This window comes from Equus caballus, chromosome 20 (assembly GCF_041296265.1).
Source record: "Equus caballus isolate H_3958 breed thoroughbred chromosome 20, TB-T2T, whole genome shotgun sequence".
Classification (NCBI taxonomy): domain Eukaryota; kingdom Metazoa; phylum Chordata; class Mammalia; order Perissodactyla; family Equidae; genus Equus; species Equus caballus.
In genome coordinates, this window is record NC_091703.1 from 18574292 (window position 1) to 18598296 (window position 24005).

General features: G+C 38.3%; 2 protein-coding genes across 4 annotated transcripts in view; one reads left to right on the forward strand and one right to left on the reverse strand.

Annotated features, from left to right (window-relative positions):
• Positions 1 to 10733, forward strand: part of KDM1B (lysine demethylase 1B) — a 47608-nt gene extending 36875 nt beyond the window's left edge. For all 3 annotated transcript variants that reach the window (XM_023624495.2, XM_023624497.2, XM_070244128.1), the window contains 5 exons: positions 669 to 785; positions 1484 to 1609; positions 2497 to 2619; positions 4248 to 4400; positions 8748 to 10733. In XM_023624495.2, coding sequence (XP_023480263.2) covers positions 669 to 785; positions 1484 to 1609; positions 2497 to 2619; positions 4248 to 4400; positions 8748 to 8831 — 603 coding nt within the window. In that variant the 3' untranslated portion in view covers positions 8832 to 10733. The remainder of the gene's footprint in view (positions 1 to 668; positions 786 to 1483; positions 1610 to 2496; positions 2620 to 4247; positions 4401 to 8747) is intronic.
• A 395-nt stretch (positions 10734 to 11128) lies between these two features.
• The window catches only part of DEK (DEK proto-oncogene), a 30359-nt gene continuing 17482 nt past the window's right edge, over positions 11129 to 24005 (reverse strand). Inside the window, exons 8-11 of the mRNA XM_023624498.2 lie at positions 17747 to 17882; positions 17270 to 17418; positions 13152 to 13220; positions 11129 to 12681 (exon numbers count right to left, since the gene is read on the reverse strand). Coding sequence (XP_023480266.1) covers positions 12670 to 12681; positions 13152 to 13220; positions 17270 to 17418; positions 17747 to 17882 — 366 coding nt within the window. The 3' untranslated portion in view covers positions 11129 to 12669. The remainder of the gene's footprint in view (positions 12682 to 13151; positions 13221 to 17269; positions 17419 to 17746; positions 17883 to 24005) is intronic.

Here is a 24005-nt window from a genome sequence, read left to right on the forward strand (position 1 = left end):
CTTTGAGAGAGATTCTTGAAGGCTCAGCCTAGCACCTGCATCTTTTGCCCTCCTAAATGATTCTGTAAGCCATTTGCGACTGCGATAAACTACTTCCTCGAAAAAAAATTTCATGTGGCTTTTCATGATTATAATAATCTCTAATGTTTACCCTTTATGAAGCATATTTATGTATATTGTAAGTGTTTTAGTTTAGGCGTTACCACAATCCTTTGAGGGGCAAATATTCCCTTCTTTTTATAGATGTTTGGCAGAGAAGAGTGGCGGGTATTAGCCACGCATTAGGAAGTGTCAGGAATGACACGCAAATCTACTTCTCCCGGCTCTGTTTAGGGCCGTTTCCTCTCATAGCACTGCTTTTCAGGATGGGGTTCTGTTGGCTGTCCTTACCCAGGGTTAGTATTAACCATCAAGACCTTTATTCATATTCCTCCATTGGATGTCCCTTCCACTCAGCCAGGCAGCCGCATGCAGTGGACAGTCTGTACAATTGTACATGGCAGCCTTCGTTCCTCCCAGTATAGCAACATGGGATGTTGGCAGTCTCATGCCTGGCAATAGAGAAGAGTGTTCTTTAGGTGTTGTTTTCCTAGAAATGACTCCACTGAGTAGTTGTAGTGTTAGGTTCAGTTGCTATTTGTGTGTTAACTGTTAATTATTTCCCACAGGTATTAGTCACTGTACCACTGGCCTTACTGCAGAAAGGGGCCATCCAGTTTAATCCACCGTTGTCAGACAAGAAGATGAAGGCTATCAACAGCTTAGGCGCAGGCATCATTGAAAAGGTGAATGAGTTATTTAAGCCTCAGAAGTAAAGAGATTCATCTCAGATGACAGGAGTTTCTTAACTTCTGACATTGGGAAGTAGTGGGTAATTTTTCATCCCGAATAAAATTCAAAGATTTCCTTTTCATTGGAATAATTGTTCATGAAGAATACAAAAGGATATTATCAAGACCAAAGGAGGAGAGCTGGCTGAGGTCTGTGAGTTTTGACTTTAGGAGAGGAATCTTGTTATTCAAAATTTGAATTTGGCATATAAATGAGGAATTCTTTTTTTTTTTTTTTCTGCCTTTCATGTCTACCCTCCACTAAATGGCCCCTCTGAGGAAAGTGTTTTACTTCTGCTTTTAAAATCTCCTTTAGCAGAGTCTGCTAGGGTTGGAGTAGATCCTGGCAGACCTATGAATAGTAAGAACTTGTCTTAGAAACATGAGCTTCAAGACCAAGTCTCGGGAATGCTTTGCATCTTCAGAATAGCCTAGAGGTTGTCACTGGGCCCCACCATTATCTGTGAGCGAACAAGACTGAAGGGCATGAAAACCCAGATGCTCAGAGAGAACAGAGGAGGTATGAGAATGCAAAGGGATTTTGGTTTGATTTTCGAACACGGTTTTAGTTAAGAGCCATAGGTTGCTTGTTAGAGATTGCTGTGCTTTTGGTTCAAGAAACTCTTAACCATCTTTCTCTTCTCACTTTCCAGATTGCCTTGCAATTTCCTTACAGATTTTGGGACAATAAAGTTCAAGGGGCTGACTTTTTTGGTCACGTTCCTCCTAGTGCCAGCAAGCGAGGGCTTTTTGCTGTATTCTATGACATGGATCCCCAGGTAAAATGATGGGTCGAATGTGGTTTTAATCCCCTCATTACAATTCGGAAGTTGGTTTGGTAATTACTCAGGTGTCAAGCGCAGGATCTAATGGACATCGTGGACATGCTGGGTGTATGTTTATACTCTGGGAGGATACTTGGACTGGGACATTTCCTAGAGGCACGGAGCCCCAGTGTCGGCCATATTTTCTTGAAGGACTAACATTGGTCCCTGGGAAATGAATTAGTCGCTTGTGGAAACCGTTGTTTCAGGCTGATAGAGGAATTCCTCTGAAGGAGAGCTGGTGACAACACAGTCATGAGTGGTCCTTGAAAAGTACTCTCCAGGGGTCCTCCAGGGAGCTCTGGTGGGGGGGGGTCCTGGTGTCAGGAGGTGTGATTGGTGGGAGGAGGAGGAAGAGGGGAGGGCATGCCCAGGACTTGAAAGCTCTGGCAGTGGTGATGTCACGCCACAGTCACAGTTGTTTCCTTCTTTCTCTCCTTCCAAGAAACTTAATCTTAAAAGGTTTCACCTGGGAGCCAAGGGCAAACTTTCTTTACCACTTGAGGTGGTTTTTTCCATTATCTTATCTACAGACTTGCCTTCTCAACCTTGTTCTACTTGTTCTCAAACAAGTTCTTATAAGGGAAAAGCCAAGGGCACCCGCAATTGGATGTTTTTACCACTTCCCGAGTTTTTTCAGCAGGGAACAATAAAATGTATAGATGAACAATGAGTGTTTGTGAGGAAAATGGACTGGTGGTGAAAACGAGGAAAAGGGACAGTAGGAAATAATGAAACTTAACTTGTGAGGATGAGCTCCTTATGCGTTGGGAGCTGTGCGTTTGGAGTCTTCTGTACCCAAAGCAAAAAGTGTAAACTGCTTTTTCGTTTCGCATCTCCAGAAGAAGCACAGCGTGTTGATGTCAGTGGTGGCTGGGGAGGCGGTGGCGTCCGTTAGGAACCTGGACGACAAGCAGGTCTTGCAGCAGTGCATGGCTACCCTGCGGGAGCTGTTCAAGGAGCAGGTCAGAGAGACCTCGTTGACAGGAGAAAGACGTGCTTGCTGTTAACTTAGTGTGCTCTCCAGAGTGCTGGGATCCCGAAGCCCCCATCGTTCCTGACGAGGAAAGGAGCCAAGGCAGTGGGCAATGTTATTCTTTCTCCCATTATCCGACTTTCCCCCCGGATTAGTCAGCTCCAGCTGCCGTGACAAAAGACCACAGGCTGGGTGCTTTCAACAGTGGAAATTTATTTTCTCACAATTCTGAGCCTAGAAGTCCCGGATCAAGATGTCAGCAGGCTTGGTTTCTACTGAAGTCTCTCTCCTTGGCTCACAGATGGCCGCATTCTCGCTGTGCCCTCTCATGGTCACCCCTCTGTGTGTGTCTGTGTCCTAATCTCCTCCTCTTATAAGGCAACCAGTCATGCTGGATTAAGGCCCACCGTAACGACCCCATTTTGACTTAGCGGTCCTCTGTCGAATACAGTCACATGATGAGGTACTGGAGGTTACAGCTTCAACGTAGGAATTTTAGGGGGACACAGTGCAGCCCACAATACCCCATACCTCCTTTCACACTGTTGTCTTCCTTTTTTCTCGCATCATGCACACCCCTTTTTTTCTAAGGATGTAAAAGGCTCAGCATTTTCCATGGATTCTGTATTTACCCAAACCCTAGCAGGCTTTGGTGACAACTTCCCTTTTAACGGGATATTGTCCAGCATTTTCTCGTACCCCACATCTGCAGCCAGTCCCTTTTCTGTCTTTTCTCCAAGGAGCCCAAGGTACTTTATATTTTTATATTTAGTCAATTTATATTTTATATTTAGTCAGTTTACTAAATCTTGCAATCTCTGGAGATTTATAAATGATGTGGCATGTATCTTTTTCAAATAAAGGAGCAGAAGTAGAAAGAAGTGAAATGACTCAAAATTTACATAAATTAGAGAAAGGCACCCGGGGGTGTTGCTTATTTTGCATGATGTGATTATATCTCACAGTAGTCCCTAGCTTGGGGCTTTTGTCCAAAAATTGTTTCTAAAGTAGTTCTTTGGAACTTTAAGACACAGTTTCCATAGAAATATTTTTCATGGTGGTGCTTGTCAGAGGCCAGCCTACAAAATTATTTGAAACTTAGTATGAAAGATATCTTTGTAATAATAGCTGTTTCGTGGAGAAGCAGCTAAAGAAACACAAGGAACGATGTTTTTGCTGGTGAGGCGTGTGTCATGATCCTGAAGGTCTAGGGAGGTCCCCAGACTTCCCTCTCCTCCTCTGGCCCAGAGACCCCTTTCCCTCCGTCTCTGCAGCGCATGCCCGGCGGTGGGAAAGGGGGTGTCAGCACCCTTAGCCCTTGGCGATGGCCCGTGGTAGGCGGGGGAATGTGTCTAGGAGACGCAGGATGAAGTGGAGAAGCGAGGAGGTGTGCGTGGGGGGAGGTTGCAGAGTTTGGGCAGGCGATAGAGGATGGTGCACATTTAAGTAACGGGCCTGGGTGGAGCTGCAAGGAGGTAGGAGGAGCCTCCTGAGAACTGCTGTTTCCGAATCAACTCATTTTCTAGAGGGAGGGAGGACTGTAGGTTTACACTTGGAGTCGCATCACGTCTGAGTCCCTTCTTGATCCTGTTTTATGATTCCTTCTATTTGACGCAGGAAGTCCCAGATCCCACGAAGTATTTTGTCACTCGGTGGAGCTCGGACCCCTGGATCCAGATGGCCTACAGTTTTGTGAAGACAGGTGGGAGTGGTGAGGCCTATGATATCATTGCTGAGGAAATACAAGGAGCAGTCTTCTTTGCTGGTGAGGTGTGTATCAGAATCCTGAACCCAATTATTTTTATTTTGATTCTTCTCTTTTAATTAAAGTAATCCATGTCCAGAGTTTAAAAGCAAAGTCAAATACTGTGAAAAATCTTATGACAATAAACAGCAGATACCCTCTCAACATCCTTCTCAAACTCCCAGTGCAGCTATTGTTTTAAGATATGTTTTTGTCTACATATATAGAGAGCAAGGTTTTTTGTTTTTGTTGTTTTTTTTTTTTTTTTTTCTGGGAAAGATTTGCCCTGAACTAACATCTGTTCCTGATCTTCCTCTCTTCTTTTTCTTTACTTTTTTTTGCTGAGGAAGACTGGCCCTGAGCTAACATCCATGCCAATCTTCCCCTATTTTTTTTGGTATGTGGGCCACCAGCACAGCATGGCCGCTAACAGAGTGGTGTAGGTCTGTGCCTGAGAATTGAACCTGGGCCACCGAAGCAGTGAGAGCACCAAACTTTAACCACTAAGCCATAGGAGCTGTCTCCAGAGCAGCCATTTTTAACTCTCTCTGCTGTTTCTTCTGGAATTTACTTCATGTTTTAAAATGTTTATATTGTTGTCTTCTGATTTAACAAGTTATACATTATCTGCTGACTTCCTATCAGGCTGAAGATTTAGCCCATTGTCTTTTGGCAACATGGTTATTTCACTCTTTTAATTCAGTTGGTATCAGTGTTTATGGAACGTGGCTGTGTCAGTGTTGCTTACCATTGAACCAAGGAGGTGTTCATTGATTCCTTTCTGACAGTTTTCTGTTTTCTTGACTGTCATAATGGCCCTTTTCTCATTAGCTTTTTTTTTTTTTTTTGAGGAAGATTAGCCCTAAGCTAACTACTGCCAATCCTCCTCTTTTTGCTGAGGAAGACTGGCCCTGAGCTAACATCCATGCCCATTTTCCTCTACTCTATATGTGGGACGCCTACCACAGCATGGCTTTTGCCAAGCGGTGCTGTGTCCGCATCCGGGCTCCGAACCGGCGAACCCAAGGCCACCGAGAAACAGAATGTGCGAACTTAACCGCTCCACCACCAGGCCGGCCCCATCATTAGCTTAATTCTTTTCGTACCTCTCCTCCAGCCTCCCCATCCTCTGGTCGTCTTTGAATCACAGTTGAATCCTAGTGAGCTGGCTTGTTCGCTCCGTCTTTTGAAACCCCGCTTCCTGGCATCCTCGTCCCTTTGCTCCGGTCTGCACTGGGTGACTCCGGGGCTCCTGCACAGTGTCCTCCTGGGACTCCTCCTTAGCACTTTCCAGAGTCAAAGTTTTATTTTCTAGATCCCTCTTCTTTCTTTTTTAATTTATTTTAAAAATTGTAGTAAACTACACATAACATTAGGTGGGCCATCTTAAGTGTTTTTAAGTGTACCGTTCAGTGGCATTAAATACGATCACATTGTTGTGTGACTGTCACCATTATCCATCTCTGGAACTTTTTGTCCTGCGAAACTGAAACTCTGTACCCATTAGACAGCTCCTCATTTCCCCTCCACCAGTCCCTGGCAGCCACCACTTTACCTCCTGTCTCGATGGATTTGTTTTAGGGACTCATCTAAGTGGAATCATGCAGTATTTGTCCTTTTGGGACTGGCTTATTTCACTTAGCATAATATCCTCAAGGTTCATCTATGTTGTGGCATGTGTCAGAATATCCTCTTTTTTAAGACTAAATAATATATGTATATATATTACATTTGTTTATCCATTCATCGTCATGGACGCTTGAGTTGCTTCCACCTTTTTGGCTATTGTGAATAATGTTGCTATGAACGTGGGTGTACAAATATCTTTCATGAACCTCCTTTCGGTTCTTTAGGGTATCTACCCAGAAGTGGAATTGCTTCATCGTATATTCATTCTATGTTTGATGTTTTGAGGAACCACTGCACTGGTTTCCACAGCAGCTGAACCATTGTACATTCCCACCAGCAGTGAGCAAGCGTTCTCATTTCTCCGCATCCACCACTCTTGTTATTTTTGGTTAGCCATCCTAATGAGCGGCTTTTCTTCTTTCTCGGTTTACTTCTGTTAAGAAATGTTTTGCCGTTTTGATTTCTGATCTCTTCTGTGCCTTTTGTTTTGACTCCTTGTAGTCTAGAAGCTCTTGTCCTTCATTCTGAGATTTTTTTACTTTTGATCATTTTCTCCCATTTCTTTTTCTACTATATATATTGGAACTCTTGAATTTGTATCTTATTTTCTTTTCTTTACTATTGCTCATTCTACTTTTGTTGTAAGAAGATTTTTTGTCTTCCAATCCTTGAATTGACTTTTAAAATTTTGGCTCTTTTACTTAATGAGTGCTTATTGTTCTCAGAGTATTTTCCTTTATTGGTAGCTTCCTCTTCTTGCTCCATGACTTGTTCCTTGTGTGGCTCTTCAGAGTTCCTGTTTTGTTTCCTTTAGCCTCTGCCCCCCACATGTCCAAGTATCCAATCCTTGACTGTCTGCTTAGATTTGAGTGAGGTATTTTTCTTTTTTTTTTTTTTTGAGGAAGATTAGCCCTGAGCTAACATCTGCTGCCAATCCTCCTTTTTTTGCTGAGGAAGATTGGCCCTGAACTAACATCTGTGCCCATCTTCTTCTATTTTATATGTGGGAAGCCTGCCACAGTATGGCTTGACAAGTGGTGCATAGGTCTCCAAACCAGCAAACCCTGGGCCAGTGAAGTGGAATGTGCAAACTTAACCACTACACCACCAGGCTGGCCCCTGAGTGAGGAATTTTTTAAAAAGCCAGTTGAAAGTTCCAGCAAACTTGTCAATGGGTGGTTGGATCCCCAAACATCAGTATCTATCTTTAGCTCTTTTCTCTGGGAACATGTAGTTTTTCTTGTTTGCATGGTGGATGCTCAGCTCCTGGGATTCTGGGAGCTGGAAGCCTTGCTCTTGGTTATAAAGACTTGACCCACTCACCATTTTGTTTGGCGCCTCACCTCTGCCCTCTACCTCAGTCTCCTGGGGGTTTGTAGCCCGTGGGAGTGGGGAACGTGGTGAGGGCCCAAATTGCTCTTCCATCATTAATCCTCAGTTTTCACCCGTGCCACGCCTCTACCTCCATGGTTCCTGATGCCTCCAATGGCTGAAATTTGGAAAGAATTCTTTGGAGTGAGTTTGCTTGCTTTTATCATCTCCCCATCCCACCCCACCCCCAAACTTATAGTGAATTCTCAGTGTTCTTTCGTGCTTTCTGTATTATAGTTTGGGATTACACCATCTGCTAGTTTTCTTCTAAAATAGTGTATTTGTTTTTTCTCTTCGTAATTTTTGAATGATGACAAAAGAACATTTTAAAACCTCCTATCTTTGCTTATTCCTAGGCCTCTGATGAGCCAACTTTGTAGGAACAGAGCCAGATGGCTACATGGCAGGCAACTGTCAACGGTTCTAAGAGATGGCTGTAGTAGGCTGATGTGCTGGAAGGCCATGAGCAAGCTCTAGAACCGTTTTTGCTTTCCTTTGCTGCTTTGATAGTTGTTACTTCACCTTCTTATAAAACACATTTCTTTAAGGTTTCTGTCACTGCCATTCTAATAATTGTGTTCCTGCTGACCTCCTGATCATTCTCCCATTTATTGAAATCTGTGACACCTGGGTGTTTTCCCTTCCAGCTCAGCCATCACTTTAGATGACACAGAACCTAAATTAGTTCACATGGAACTTCTCACCCTTCTCCATTTTCTTTGACCTGCTCAACTCCACTGCAGCTACTCTTCCCCAAAGCCACGTCCCAGACCTTGCCTTGGTTACCTCCTCACAGTCACTGACTCAAGCCTTACTTTCCTGTCCTGATTTGGTTCTTGCTCTCCCACTATCACCTCCTTGAGTGAGGTTCTCCCATTGACAGTTCTCACCATTTGTCTTTTCTCTTCCTGTTGAACGAAGCTGTCCTTTGAGTAACTCAGCCCTCTATCCTTTTGTTCCACCCGTCTAGCAAAACTCCACCCGTGGATGAATTGTGATTCACTTTTGTGCTTGTTTCATTTATCACTGATTCTCGTAGCTAGATGACTTGTCTGATGGGAGGGACTGTGCCTTATTCATTCTTCTTAATTCTAGTACCTGGCATATATAGATAATATCTTAATGAATGCCGCACAGTACTTCAGAGGAGTGCTGAATATATTGTAGAATGAATGAATTTGGTGAAGCATGGTGAGATAACCAGAAAAGTTCAAGTGCTATGATGGGTGAGTAGATTGTGAATATGAGCGCACAGGAGTGACATCAATCTTTATTTTAGGATGATCAGAGGAAGTATAAGCTTTTATTACCTTTTGCTTATTATCTGAATTCCTTATACATGATCTCAAATTATGCATTTTTTTTTTTTACAGGCAACAAACAGGCATTTTCCACAGACAGTTACAGGTGCATATTTGAGTGGCGTTCGAGAAGCAAGCAAGATTGCAGCATTTTAAATAGAATTCGTCTGGACTCAGCTTTCTTCTCTACCCCAAATGGGAAGTTTGAAACACATTAAACCTCACTTTCATAAAATCAAAAAAACCCTCTCTGGATAGCAAAACAGAAATGTTTGTAAGGTGGTATGATAATGTAAACCCATTTCACTACTCTGAAAGCACTAGATCCAAGAATCCTTTTATAAGCACTTATATTTAATTGCATTTTCCACAGGCCTGACTAGTGCTAAATCTTCTGGATTTCAGAATAAGGCAGAATATAACCTTAAATTAAGACCTTGGATATGATTCTTCCATGGTTGGAGAGGCCCTTTAAATTTGACATTTGGTTTGGCTGATTTATTTTCACACGTTGAGAATCCAAGTCAGTCAAGCAGGAATCACTAAAAAAACCACATTTAAGCCATGTATTTTTCTTCTATGACAGTTTATCAGTATCTTTGCCAATGAGCCTTACGGTTTTTATATAGCTCCAATATTGAGCTTTTACTTAAAATTTAGATAGAAATTTTCCTTTTTGGATACTGCACAAACTCTTCAGTCAAAGGTAAATGAAGTTTCTAGACTATTTTATATTGTACATATTTCTTCCCATTGGGTGTTCAAAAGAAATTTAAATTCAGGTATCTTTTGTGACAAAAGCTTAGATTTGTGCACTCATTGGCAAAACAGCAAAATTTTCCATTCCTTAAACAGCATAGGTGTTGTGTCATTGAGAATGGGGTAGAGGTAGTGTGGTGTGGTCTTCATACTTTAGACAAATATGGCTATTTTTCTTAGAACCAAGTTTAAGCTGATAGCACACTTTAAACAGCCTTAATTTTGGCAACCACTGGCAAAAAGATCTTGTCAGATAACATAAAGCCTCTGCACTGCCTCTTTTAAAAATAACTGATTCAACCTGTAGGAGTATTTTCTACAGAATTACGTTTTCAGTATTCCATAGGCAGGTCCACTGGAAAACTGCAGAAAAATGTGAGCTATCCTGGTAAATATTACACCTTTTATAAGCCATATCTTAAAAGCCTGAGAACATGGCAAATACTTTTTCCTTTTTTCACTCACGACAAAAAAATACATCATTTAAAATCCATCGGTTTCGGGGTCTTCAGGATGCTTATCTTGCCAAGAAACTTCAGTTTACAGTTTAGAAATATGGTGGCTAACTTAAGTGCTTTTGTTTTAAAAAGTCTTTGAACAATTCTTTCAGTTATATTGGTCTACTTAAAAAAGGGACTCAAAATGACTTTAAAGCCACTTTTCAAAATATTAGGTATTTTTAAAATTTAAAATGTCAGCTTATAAGTAGAAATAGTATTTTATGCAAAGAATGTACGGTGAGCTTTAGACAGTTCAGATACAACTCCCTCCTCATCAAAGTATGATCCAAGTGAGAGAAAACAAATAGCGGTTTATTAGTTTCAAAGTTAATGCAGGGAAATGTTAGGTTAGCTTACCTGATGAGACTCATTGGTACTGACTGGGAAGTATTCTGCTTTAAAGTGTTATGTATTCAAATGTTTAAAGAATAGCATGTGTTAAGTGATAAATGCAAAATATTTAAAGTTTGAAACGGTTCGCAGTAAATTATTACTTTAGTATCTGGGCACTTAAACTTGTACTGTGTTACAAGCAAACTAAAGAAAAACCGACTTTAAAGTATGGTAAATGTGTATTTAAAAAAAAACCTCATTTCTTGTCTCAAGTGACATACTTCATTTGACATTTTGTTCTTTAAGGAACCACGGTACTTTTATTCTTGAGTTACTTTGAGTATGTTTTCACTGTTGTCTGAAGATTCTGTAATTGAGTAGCAGTGACTACACAATATTTTAACTGCAGATTGTGAAGAGCTGGCTGTGTAAAACTGCTTAATAAAAACTAGCCTTGTTTTTCAAACACACTGTGCACTGTAGTGAACACACTCTTATAGCACAGGGACATCTTCACTGCCTTTTACATACACCAACTCACTCCCCTCACCTCCAAGCCTTCTTGACACTTTTTAGGTCACAAGCATTACTACTTATCCCTTTGCAAGTAAATAGTCATAAAATAAACAACTGTTAGCCTTGACCAACTTGATAGTTTTGTGAGATCGCTTCAAATTTTCCTAGCAATTTCCTTGTAGTGTATTTATTCAAAGTAAAAGTGGTCAGTTATCACTAAAGTTATCCACATTGTAGAGGCTGTGGGGCTAAATTCAGTTAGTTAAAAATCCTTGTTCCAAAATCCTCAGAGGGGGAAATGCCATAGAAACCTATAATAAGATATCAAATGTAAGAGACAAGATCACTGGTTTATTATTTTTATTGACAAGGTTTATAAGAACAAATTAAATATTTAAAATCAAAGGCCAATTCTTAAGTCTGTTTTTCATTCCATTCATTTGTATTAACTATACCATTCTCCAATGTCTTAGCAACTTTACCAAGAGACAATCAAACCTGTGAAAATACCTAATAGTCAACATAGATCATTTCTATGATGCAAAGATATTTTTATCTTAAACACTCAATTGGTTTGTTAAAGGCCTAATTCTCTCATAAGCAGCATGTTTTATTTTAAAATTCAGAGATTTAATAACTGATTAAGACAGTCAATTTAAAAGACAAAATTATTCTTTTTCAGGAGGGATCCATATGTTGATCACCTACAATCTTGATTGGACAAAATTTAAAACCCCACAGCCCTGATTCCACAAATACATTACATTTCTTTAATGTTAAAAATAAGTCTATTATCACTTTTGAGAAATACTTTGTCAAGATATCCACTATTGCCTACACTTTATCTTCTTCGGTCATTGTACCTGGTACTTTTACCATAATTATAAAGATGGCCAGGTTTCCTGTAAATATCAGCATTTTATATGGGCAAAAGCAGTTAATAAAAATCAGTTCACTATAAGCCAAATGTGCTTATACTTAATCTCACTCTTTCTCAAATTGGTGAAGTTCTGATGTGTTGATTTTGGTCTAGCCCCTATATAAAATGTATCTACAGACACTTGCAGAGTTAACACTAAAACTACAAATTGATGACACTTTCAAGGCAAAGCAGAGAACTATCAGTTCCTTCAGCGTTTTCTTCACTGAATTCTGACTTTCACTGCTCCATCATACCATCTGGCTGAACACTGACATTTCATAGTTTTTAACTGTAAAGATACCTACCTCTATGAGTTTAAAAATTGATCTGCACAAAAGAAATAAAAAAACTTTATATACAACAAATTTGTTTTTAAAAATACAAAAATAATATCTGTCACTTTTGTCATGCTGACAATCTGACATATATACACATGCAGGAGAAAAGTTCCAATTTAGTCATCTGGACTGCTAAAGCTCGTATATTTTTAATATGATGAACACACTCCCACTGAGTTTTTACACTGAGAGATGTGTATTCAAAATATTTCATATACTAAATACTGTAATACTCTCTGCATGTATAAATGCCAGTTATAATAGTTTCTGTTCTACTTGATTAAAAGTATGTCTTAAACAAGCTAATATTAAGCGCACTAAAAACTACAACAGTTCAAGAATCTATGACCTTATATAAAGAAATCCAAAATGTACAAAATACAACTATAAAAGCAAGGAATAATTACTGCCATGCAAAATTTTAAACTGAAAACTGCATAGAAATGCAATTTAAAACTGCAAACTCAAATTTACCTAACACTCAAGATAAAAAGGTCAGCAGGAAGTTCTACCAACACAATGCTTGCAAGGATTTAGAAAAGGAAATACATTCTCTTTGCTGGTATAATGGTATAAATCAGATCTTTAAATCCATGAGAACAAGTCATCGGTCTCTGTCCTCCATCTCAAGAAATTAGCTGTAACGAAAGAGAAACATCATTTTCCCATACCCGACATACAATATTAAGTACACATAAATCAAAACCTTATTTCATTTTCTAACCTCTATTTTACTACTGTGACCTTGGGAAATCAGGTGGGATTGATATAAAACTATAGCTACTGTGGCTCTTGTCCTGCCTTTGAGTGGTGGACAGGAATAAGTGCTCAAGTCGTCGTGTGAGCTGCTCAGAGATAGTACCCGTGCACACCGTGAGCCCACATCTTAATCTGAGGTCAGCTTTTGTCACTAAAGTTCAGACTATTTTCAAGCTCTAAAATGGGGATGAACATATCTTCCACCATCTATTGTGAGTAAATTTGAGGATCAAATGTGATATTTTGTGACCTGAATGAATATTTTGAAAAATAGGCAGTATTTGATATACATAATTTCTTTTGTCTTATATGTCCAAAATGATCAGTTGGAAAAGGTGGATATGTTTACCTCTTTAACAGTTGTTTTTATGAACTCTTTTCTTTCAGTTAAATCATAAGCAGGATAATTTTCATACACCTATAGTAAAAAGGAAAAATAATATTAAAAAGTAGATTAAAAAACCCAATATTCTCTCTGGATAACGAAGAAATGTATGCTAAGTACAAATAGCTGCGCGTACATTCTAACAGTACGCTGGTTCACCCTATAAAATTCTATTACAAGTGAGTAGTTTTAAAAATATTGTATACAGAGGAGAAAAAACTAGCATACAAACATTCTCAGTCTTTTTATAAACTGAGAGTCTCAGCTGAATGAACAGTAAACATGGATGAGGCTAGATCATGGATCAATCCATCTAGACAGACTTTATTTAGTCAAGTGGACTAAGTTCTTTATATTGGTAGGTTGTCTGCAAGCTGTTTTTCAGGGATACCCTCTTCTCTGTTACGTCATCCAACATCACTCACAATTCCTCAGCTTGAACTCTGATGAACTTGAGCCTCTACTCCACTGCTCAGTCACCTCCCCAAAGTTAAATCACTGAGATCCAGGTGGTCTCAGGAGTCCTCTACTCCTAAAGTTTTATTCTCTAAATGTCCCTCTCTTTTGTCAACCTGATACCTGCTGCTTGACTTCCCAATGACTTCTAGTCCTGACTTTCCATATGCTCACAATCTGTAAGCACCTTGCTGGCTTCACTCCTGCGGTAGAGTTCAAGATCAGCAAACTTCTGTAAAGGACCAGACAGTAAATGGTTTCAGCTTTTCCAGTGACAGTTTGTCGCAACTACTCCATTATGCCATTGTGGCATGAAAGCTGCCGTAGATAACACTTAAATGAATGGGTGTGGCTGTGTTGCAATAAACTTTATTTATAAAAACAGGTGGTAAGATGGATTTGGCAACCTCTGCAAATATAGTCAATCATTGAAATTACTATGGCTACTGTTCTTTCTCTGCAAAACTCTAATCCTGAATTGGTCTAATTACCATCTTTTCCATGGTTAAGCCCAGACACAAGACTGCTGTGGGAAAATATAACAACTTTGAAAACAGTGGTCCTGTTTTAAGTTCATGGTATTCAATGTCAAAGCCTCCCCAGCAATCCCAAGTATCTCTGATCAGGTCCTCCTTTCATTCCCATCAAGGACAATTTCCTCCCCACTCAAGTGTCCCACAGTCTTGCTCTCAGCCAAGAAGTCATTTTTATGAATTCCTTCACCTTTCTGACATACTGCTTCCCCTCCAGTTTATTTGTATCTGGATTCACCAATATTACCCGTTTCCTTCACTTCTGCAAGGACGCATCCCTCAACTCTCCTGTATCTTTGGCTTCTCCTCCTTTCACAGCACTGTCCCTTCGGCCTAACACACGCTTTCTCTCCCTTTCCTTCTTCAAAAATATTTTACAAACTAATATCCCCATTTAACAACTTCCCTTCTAAAGTAAGCTGCTAAAAACAGAAGGTTTAATTCATTCACTTCCCTTACTATTCATTAATTCTCAATCCAAAAGTAAATAACCCTTACATTTACCACCCCTCAAAATTTCTATGTGAAAATTATCTCCCAACTGCTGAGTCCAAAAAAACTCCCTCAAGTCCTTCTCACCTGACCTCTTCATGTTATTAATAGTCCCTTTTAAAAATTACACAAATGTATTCACAAAAACCATCAAATGGATAAAACGAGTTTCCCTTCAATTTCCCCTCCACTCTACCCTCATCCCTCTCCCCTAAGGAAACCAGGTATCAGTTTGGTCTATAATCTTCCAGACCTTTAAAAATGAGTTTATAAACAAATGCATAAATATATCAATGGCAATATAGTTTTCCTATATTTACATAAATTGGGTAATATTCTTTATGTTTAAAAAATTTGACAATACCTGGAAAATGTTTCCATGTTCTTTTGAACTGCTACAAAGTATTCCAAAAATACGGATGTACCAGTTTAACCATTTCCCTATCCATGATCATTTAGGTTGTTTCTGATTTTTCAAAATTACAGACACGCTGAGCATTATTGTAATAACTTTGTGCAGATGTGACTATGTCTTTAGGATAGAGACCTAGAAATGGAATCGCTAGGTTAAAAGGTATTTGTAATTTAAATTTTAAGATAATACCTAATTGTTCTCCAAAGAGGTTGTTTGCATGAGAGTACCTGTTTCCTTATATTCTTGCCAACCATGAAAACTGTCAGTCTTCATAGTTTTGGTCAAGCTGATGAGCAAAAATATTTCCTTTTAATTTCTATCTTCCTGATTAGTAGGGAAGGTTGAGTGTGTTTTCATATGTTTACAGGTCATTTATTTTTTTCTGTGAACTGCCTTTCCATAGCCATTGCCCACTGTCTCATGTAAGTTAATTACCTCTTCTTAATTGGCACTACTCTTGCCCCTTGAAACTCGCTCTTCTCCTGGCTTTCACAACACCACTCTTGCTGGCCTTCCTTCTACTACTCTGATTCTACAATTTCGTACATTTTGCAGAAATTAAAATTACTTCTCAACTCTGATGTTCACAGGCTCCAGGACTCTGTCCTTCGCTTTTCTCACCTTTTATCTTCTTCCTTGGGCTACCTTATCTATACTTCTGGTTTTAACTCCCAGCTACATCCTCGTCAAGGTTTCTCTCCTAACTTGGAGAATTACAATGTTCACAATTTCTCCCACTTGGATGTTCTAAGCACCCCATCTCAAATTGTCTAGAACAAAAGTCATCTTTTCCTCACAAAGTATACCTTTTGCTCTATTCCCTATTAGGATTAATGCACTCAAAGCCCTTACACCCACACTGAAGCAACCTCTGATCAGGCTCCCTTGATTTCTGACTTGGATTATGGCAACCCTGTAACTTTGATTATGACATAAACTGGGTTTCTTGCCTTTTGTCACATTCTTCACCAGTTTGTCCTTCTTGATGCATGTAGGATGACTCATAAAAAATAAAAATCTGATTGGGTTACTTCCCTGCCAAATAGCTGTCAATTATCTACCTAGCCTCCCAATTCCCCATTAGTTTCAAGAATACCAAACTCTGTAAGAAAACCACACCCTAAATATATACGATCTGCAAAACTCGTTAGTATTCTCTCCTAACTTCTGTGAAGACTTCCTTTCAACTCTAGTCTTCAGCCACGTTAAACTAATTACTATTCCTTGCTGTCATTATTTGTCATATTTTATGTAACTGTGTCCATGTCCCTTAATTGTATGGAACAGCTGATGCTCTAAGATCTCTTCCAAGATGCTTTTCCAGACTCCCCAACCCCCTTCCCTCCTCTTGATCCCAAGTAGGCACTTTCTGTTCTGTGGTGGTGTAGCACCTTCTGCACTCCTTTTACAGAGCCCTCACCTGCTGTTGTACTCTAATTACTGAAACAGTGGTCTTTTTCTATCCCACTATACACTAAGCCCCCAAAAGCCAAGTAATGGCTTCTCTAGCTCTACCTCTAACATCTATCTCAGTGTCTGATGTGTTGTAGAGACTCAGTGGATGGTGAATGAATAAACAAAACAATAATCAATGTCTTAAAAAAGTACAGAATATTTCACCTTTGGTAAATTTCAAATTTTAATTTCATTCTATCATAAGAAACTAGATTCTAAAATCTCCCAATTTTGATCTAGGGTATGGAATTTCTTTAGAATCATAATCAAAACTCAATCATTTTATTTCCAGACAAGTATGAGAAGAACTTCACAAAAGTTTGAGCTAAGAACCTAATCTATAACATCTCATTTACCAGAGTAACACTAAAAGTAAAGTGGTCCATGAGATTCTATTTTTTTTTAACTAACAGAATCTAAGGATGCATCAATAAAAACAGTTTTCAGATCAGGAAAAGAAAGTTTCTTATGCAGTTTGGAACGTATCACTTTAACTTTATTCACTGTATACATTCTAATGCTATTTATGAAATAACTCCAACAGGAGAAAGACCTTGACTATTTTATTTAATGTGGTATTCCAGCACCTGTAAGAGTGCCTGACATGTAGCAGAGTTCAATAAATATTTGTTCAATGAATGAATGCACACAAGAATCTAGCTTTGAATTGAAGGATGGGTAAGAGGATTTTTTAAATAAAATCAAAATGATATAAGCACTTGTCCAATTACCTCTTTGCAAATCTGCTTCATTGTGACTTCCTCCAAGTTAGCATTGGCCAATAATTTCTTTACTGTTTCCTTTAACTCTTCATCTGTTGGAGGTTTCTTCAATTTTTTAATTAAAGGTTCATCATCTGAACTATCCTCAGATTCACTTTCTAAAAGTAAGATTTTATTACATGTGAATAAATATTTTTCTTACATAGCAAAGTAACATTCAAGACAGATTGGGAAGAACTCTGTAAACATTCACCAGATTTTCAAAGGGATATTATATTTAAAAAATCATAAATCACAACTCTATAAATAAAGCATGCATTGAAATTTTTGTCAATTTTGAGAAATTATTAAAAAAAACTGTATACCACTCCCCCCCCAATGTTCTTTGCAATTTGCCTATTTTCCACACACACTTAAAAATTATGTTTGTTACAGCACATAATTTCTATCTTTACAGTTGCTGAAAACGTGTCATTTCTAACATACCTTTTTTGGAACTGTTTTGATTCTTCTTGGTGGTGCTGCTATCTGCTTTCTTAACGTTAGCACTTTTTATAGATTTTTTACTTTTAGGAGTGGCTTTCTGTTTAGCTTTTTCCCTTTTGGATGTCTTTTTTGGTGGCTGTTGGAAAGGAAAGCAGAATACAGACACTGATGAGATTAACTGCCATCCCTCTACTCCTCTACACACTTCAACAGTATTAAATTAATGTGTTCAATATCAATGAAAAGTTATCAATTTTTGAGATGACTAATACACTCAACAAACTTAATTTTATCCTAACAGAAGACTAAGTCATGTGAAGTCAAGATTCAAACACTGAAAATAGATGCCCACATTCATTCCACACTACAGATAGAAAACTTTATATGCATTACCTTAATCTTGGAAAAAACCTCTAAAATATAGGTACTATTATTATTCTGTTATTTATTGTCAGTCTCTCTCAACCAGAAAGTCAGTTCCGTGAGGACAGGGATTTTTTTTTTTGACACTGCTGTGTCCAGTGATGTATCCCTAACTCCTAAAACAGTGCATGGTGCGCAGGAGTTGCTCAATAACTATTCATGAATACAAGAGGAAACTAAAGCTCAGAGAGGTTATTTGTTCAGCTTCATAACCAATAAAGAAGTGAGATTCAAACAGATCTGACTCCAGAACCTGTTTTCTTAAATATGAACTCATAGCTGATAAAATACAAGCAAAGTATATATATGTGTGGATAGATTGAAATGACAAAAATTATAGTTTACAGTTACTTTGTCTCAACCAGGGTCTATGAAATTAGGCAACATTAATTCTATATTTAATTAACATTCCCAAATGTAAAAGCATCCCATAAAAGCAAATATCTCAAGATAACTTAAAATCTCATCTTTATACACCAAAAACACTGCAAATCACTTTTGATAGAATGTTTCTCCAAATGTTTTAACACTCAATTTCTGCTTATCATCATAATTCAATCTTTTTTTTTTTTTAAAGGAGAGACACTGTGTTGAACTTATCCTTAAAGAAAATTTAAAGTGTACAGACCAATCTGTTCCAAAACTTAAGTGGGCTCAGGCTATTTTTAAGTGCAGTTCATTGGATTTTAGTGTTTGTTTTTCCTCTTGCTATACTGCCATCACTGTACATATTTATACAAGCCTAATAATACCCTGCACTACCTCAATAATATCCTGTTAGCTGGGAACTAGCTAACCTATCTAGTTTAACTGCTACTAAAAATGCATTTATGCGATGTCAAGGGGCCAACATGCTTCTAAAAGTAAAGTGTATGAGCTTTACTTATGGATTTTTCCTATTTAGAGGCCATTTTTACTTCTTAATTCTCAGAAGTGTTCCAGATAGTGGGGGTCACTGGAATGGCAGCTCAATGGTTCATCAGTTTTATATGATTAGCTTCAACTAAGTTTTAAGTTTATTAAGTGTCCGCCTAATTTGTAAGAACCACACTAGACTCTGAAAGGGAATGCTAAACATTCCTAAGTTCTGTTGATGCACTTAGTAGACAGAACAAACTAACCACCATTACACGTCACTCTTTAGTCAAAGGTTAACAAAATCTGCACCTGTAGGTCATTCAAATATTTTACCAGAAACTAAGTTATTACAAAAAGGGTTGGGGAGGGTGAGCAAGGGATAGCAACAATGTTATAAGCATTATTATGGGATCCTCATTCAAATTAGATAATTAGAATCAGATAATTAAAATACTTCCAGAGCCTTTTAAGACCAGGGTATAAGGCTGTCATTAAAAAGCACACACACAATGTGGCATCGTTTTTAAACCTGCAAATTGGGAGTAGTAAGTTTGACAAAGCATAAAAAATTGCAGTGATAAAGGATAATCCAGCCATCTCCATAAAATGTTACTATTGGACAAACACAAAGAATTAAAACTATGCTTCTTACTATATTTAACATCATCTTCTAGAAGGGATAGTGTTCTACAGTGTTTTAAATGGATAAGTAGCCTATCGTCTATTAACAAAAGACTGCAAACATACTGTCACAAGCACTATAGAAGATACAACCTAATAGGTAAGAGTGTGAGCTCGTTTTAATTTCTAGCCCCAGTACACCTTTGGGCTCGAAGGGAAATAATAGTACTTAATGGTTTTATAGGGAATAAATGCATGAATACACAGAAGTGCTTTTAATGGTGATGGGCACATAGGAACCAATAAAAACTAGCTATTATTACTATGAAGGTTTCCTTTCATAAAGAAAAACTCATTATACAAATGTAATTTCCTCAAATAACTTGAAGTTTATAAGTTTTCTTTAAAAGCAAGGCAGATACATAGAAGAAAAGCAGTAAGATAGACTCAACAACACCCATGTTAACTAACCATGATACATCACATTTATTTCATTACATTCCGGTAGAACGGTCTGGACCCAGCAACATCTGAATCTCCATAATAAATTATATTACCTTTACTGGATTTCACTTACAAACATCCAAATCTCCATAATGACAAATTATGCTATTTATACTGGATTTCACTTATCTTTAGTAACCAGTTACAAATGATTCTGGGATAAACTTAAGGCAGGAATTCAGTAAGATCTTTTTTAGATAGATAAATGTTGGTACAGGGAAATAGTGAAAGGTGAGTAGTAAAATAGACTCTGTAGAAACCCACTCCTATGAGTTTCACTCTGAGCAGAGGGCAATCAGATAACTGATTAACTCACACTGCGTGCTGTTGCCTTGCAGGTGTTAAGAATCACTTCGGGTGCCCTGAAGATAAGTCATGAGGTAGAGGAGCAAGAAGTAACTTTGGAAAGTGGGGCATCTCAAAGGAGAGACCTTGGTATTGGGACACAATGGACAATTTCTGGAAGTTAAGGCAAATAGAAGTGATCTGGTATTTTGGTGGCAACGAAAAGGAGCCCTGGGAGAGCTGAGAAGGAAAATTAAACTATGCCCAGTTAAATTTTACATGAACTTCCAAATCTTCATTACTTTCATTCTCCCTCCTCCACTTAGGAAAATCTCACTCATGATTCTACACCCAACTTAACAATCATCTCCTCTAAATCTTTCATAATACCACCAATTTGATTAATCCATAGTTCTACAGTACTTGACCTACAATTTATTTATTCCTACTTTATGAAAGGTATTGGAAGTGGTGACTAAGAACACAGATTTTAGAGCCAAACTTCTTGGTTCAAATCCTGACTCCACCACTGACTTATTTTGCATTCTCTCAAAAAACTTATCCTTCCGCCCGCCTGTTTCCTCATCTGTAAAATGGAGGTAATAGTACCAGACTTTGCTGAATTGAACTTTTCACACTTTCATCTCTGATATTGGGGTACATTTTACAATTTACATTAAAATGATTCCCCATAGGCACTGTAGATTTGATGAACTATGGCTATATAGGTAGAATTGTTGTGAAGATCAAATGAGTAAATAGATATAAGGCAGCAGAGAAAACATTTACGTTTATTAAACTGTATTTATTTCCATATCTGTTTTCCCACTACACTGCACGATCCTTAAGGGCATATCTGAACCTCCATGAGAAGAGACACGTGACTCATATTTAGCTCTATCTGTCCCTAGCAACTATAAGAGTGTTTGGCATGAAGTAGCCACTATCTCTGTATCATCTGTGGAATCTGGTTTACCTGTACTCTGAACCCAGGATGTAGTTAAAAATGCAATTAAAAGGAAAAAGGCGTTTGTGTAGCACTGCTTTCATATACACTATCATCTCATTATGAGCTAAAAAAAAAAAGCCAAAAAAAACCCAAAGACAAAACAAATGGTTTATCTCATTATAAATGAGGAAAATGTATCTGAGTAGTTAAGTAAGCCAATGCCTTACAGCTAGTAAGAAGCAAGACTTGATTAAGACCAGTGTGCATCCTACTATATAAGTTGCTTACCCAGTCACATGCTGCATTATGCCATTTTGGTCAACAATGGACCGCACATATCACGCTGGTCCCATAAGATTAGTGCCACGTATAGCTTAGGAGTGTAGTACACTATACCATCTAGGTTTATGTGACTACACTTTATGATGTGTGCACGACGACAAAATTGCCTAATGACGCATTTTTCTCAGAACGTATCCCTGTCATTAAGCAGCCCATGACTGTAGAAATGACTAACGTACTTATGTTTCTTTAAGCCAGAGTTCAAACTACTGAACTAAATTATAGTAATAAGCCAGTGTATACCATAACCTGCTTATCATATTGTTAAATTTAACTCCTGTTCAATTACATGCATGCTACCAGCGATAACAAAGAAGAAAAAATGCTGGCAGGAAATACAGAATGGCAACAAAGGACAGCCATCTCTGTATTAGCGTTGTCTCTGGCCCTGACCCTCCAAACTTTGTATGGGCTCCAAGATCGTTTCTCTAGAATTTTTTTAAGCTAAGACAGGCCTTGGTGTAATCCAATTTTGTATAAGTAGTTTTCTCTAAGTCCCTTTCTTTCACTATGCCAGCCTTTCCTGTTTGTCCTTTAAGACTCAGATCAAACTGTTACCTCCAGTGAAGTGTCTGTCTGGACCTTTGCATCCCACATGCCCCCGGAAAGGGGTAAATACTCTATCTTCTTAGCTTTCACATTAGGATCTTGTCCATACCTCTTTTTTAGGTTCTATTCTACTGTACTTTTTCCCTCCTAATCTTTGACTTCTCTCCTCCTACCAACTAAATTGAAGTGCTTAAGGGTAGAGACTTTGTCTTATATGTTTCTTAATCTCCAGTGCAGAGCTTAAAACCGGCACTTAGTAGTTGCTACGTAATTATTTAGAAAATTGAGATGGGAAAAGATCCCTGGAGACTGCACACCCTTTAAAGAGCTATTCCAATCCCAAGATTCTATTTCATTAAAATCACTCTGCTTGCTAAGACAAACATGTTTTCTATTAATAGCAGTTAGGCAAACTTCTTGATTTTTAATCACTGTCTTCTGGCACAACTTACCTATATAAACTGTCTATTTAAGAGGAAAAAAAAGACAATTAGATCAAATCATCAAGGGTGGGGCCCAAGCATCTATGTATTTTTTTAAAGCCCCACAACTGACTCACCCAGCTATAATCCACATAAAATGAGAGATAAATTTATGGTCTAGATCTGACACCAAACTTTTTCTATAAAGTGCCAGGGAATAAATATTTTAGGCTTTGCTGGCTACATATGGTCGTTGTTGCACATTCTTCACTTTTTGTTTTTTACAACTAGTTTAAAAATGAAAAAACCATTCTCACCTTCCAGGCTGTACAAAAACAGGCCATAGACTGGATCTGGCTTACAGACCATAGTTTGCCAACTCCTGTTTAGATTATGAATTACTGGAGATACACAGGGAAAAGGCAAGAACCAGATAGAGCAATCAATAAGATAATTCTTCAAGTTATAAATTTATGGCAACAGCTTTTAGTTTTAAGTTTTTAGAAACAGAAGTGGATACTCACATTAACTTTCTGAAAGCTACTGCTTAAAACCAAATTTGGATCTAAATCAGTAGTTCTATATAGAGGACTCTGAAGACAGAACTACATGAACTAGAAGCTCTGGAAAGAGTGATAGAGAACACATTTAAAAATTTATATATTTATTATATCCTCAAAGTACAAAAAATGAGGATATATTGTCTTCTCTCATGGAGTCAAGATTAAATGAGATACAAGATGTGCAGTTACAGGACACTCAGTAGTCTCAATAGTTTCCTCCCTGCACGTATCAATAAATGCTGAGCGAACGAATGGTCCTTTCTCAGGTAGACTGGCAGTTCCTGGAAGACAGAGGTTATGTCTCACTCTCTTTTTCCACACTTAGCAAAATGCTCAGGCAGAATAAGACAATCCTTTTGAATACACAAGAATGATGAATCTATCCCCAAAGGTTGTATTATTCACACAACGCCTAACACCTCATGGGTTCTCTAAAACCTGGCTTCAGTGTATGTTACTGTAGCTTCATCTCTCGTTGCTTTACTTCTGGACACACTACCTAACCACAAACAAGTGTTTGTCAAAGGTACCCTGAACTTCCTGCTCCCCATCTTTGTTCACATGTCCAACTTTCCTTCCTATTTCCAAGGTCAATTTCACTTGGTACTTCCATTTCCTCCTAAAACTTTTCTTCATCAACAGATAGGGAGATTCTTTCTTTTGAAATCCTATAATATTAAGTAGTACTCAAATGGGATTTGAGTTGAAAATATCTTCGGTAACCTACACAGCACTTAGCACAC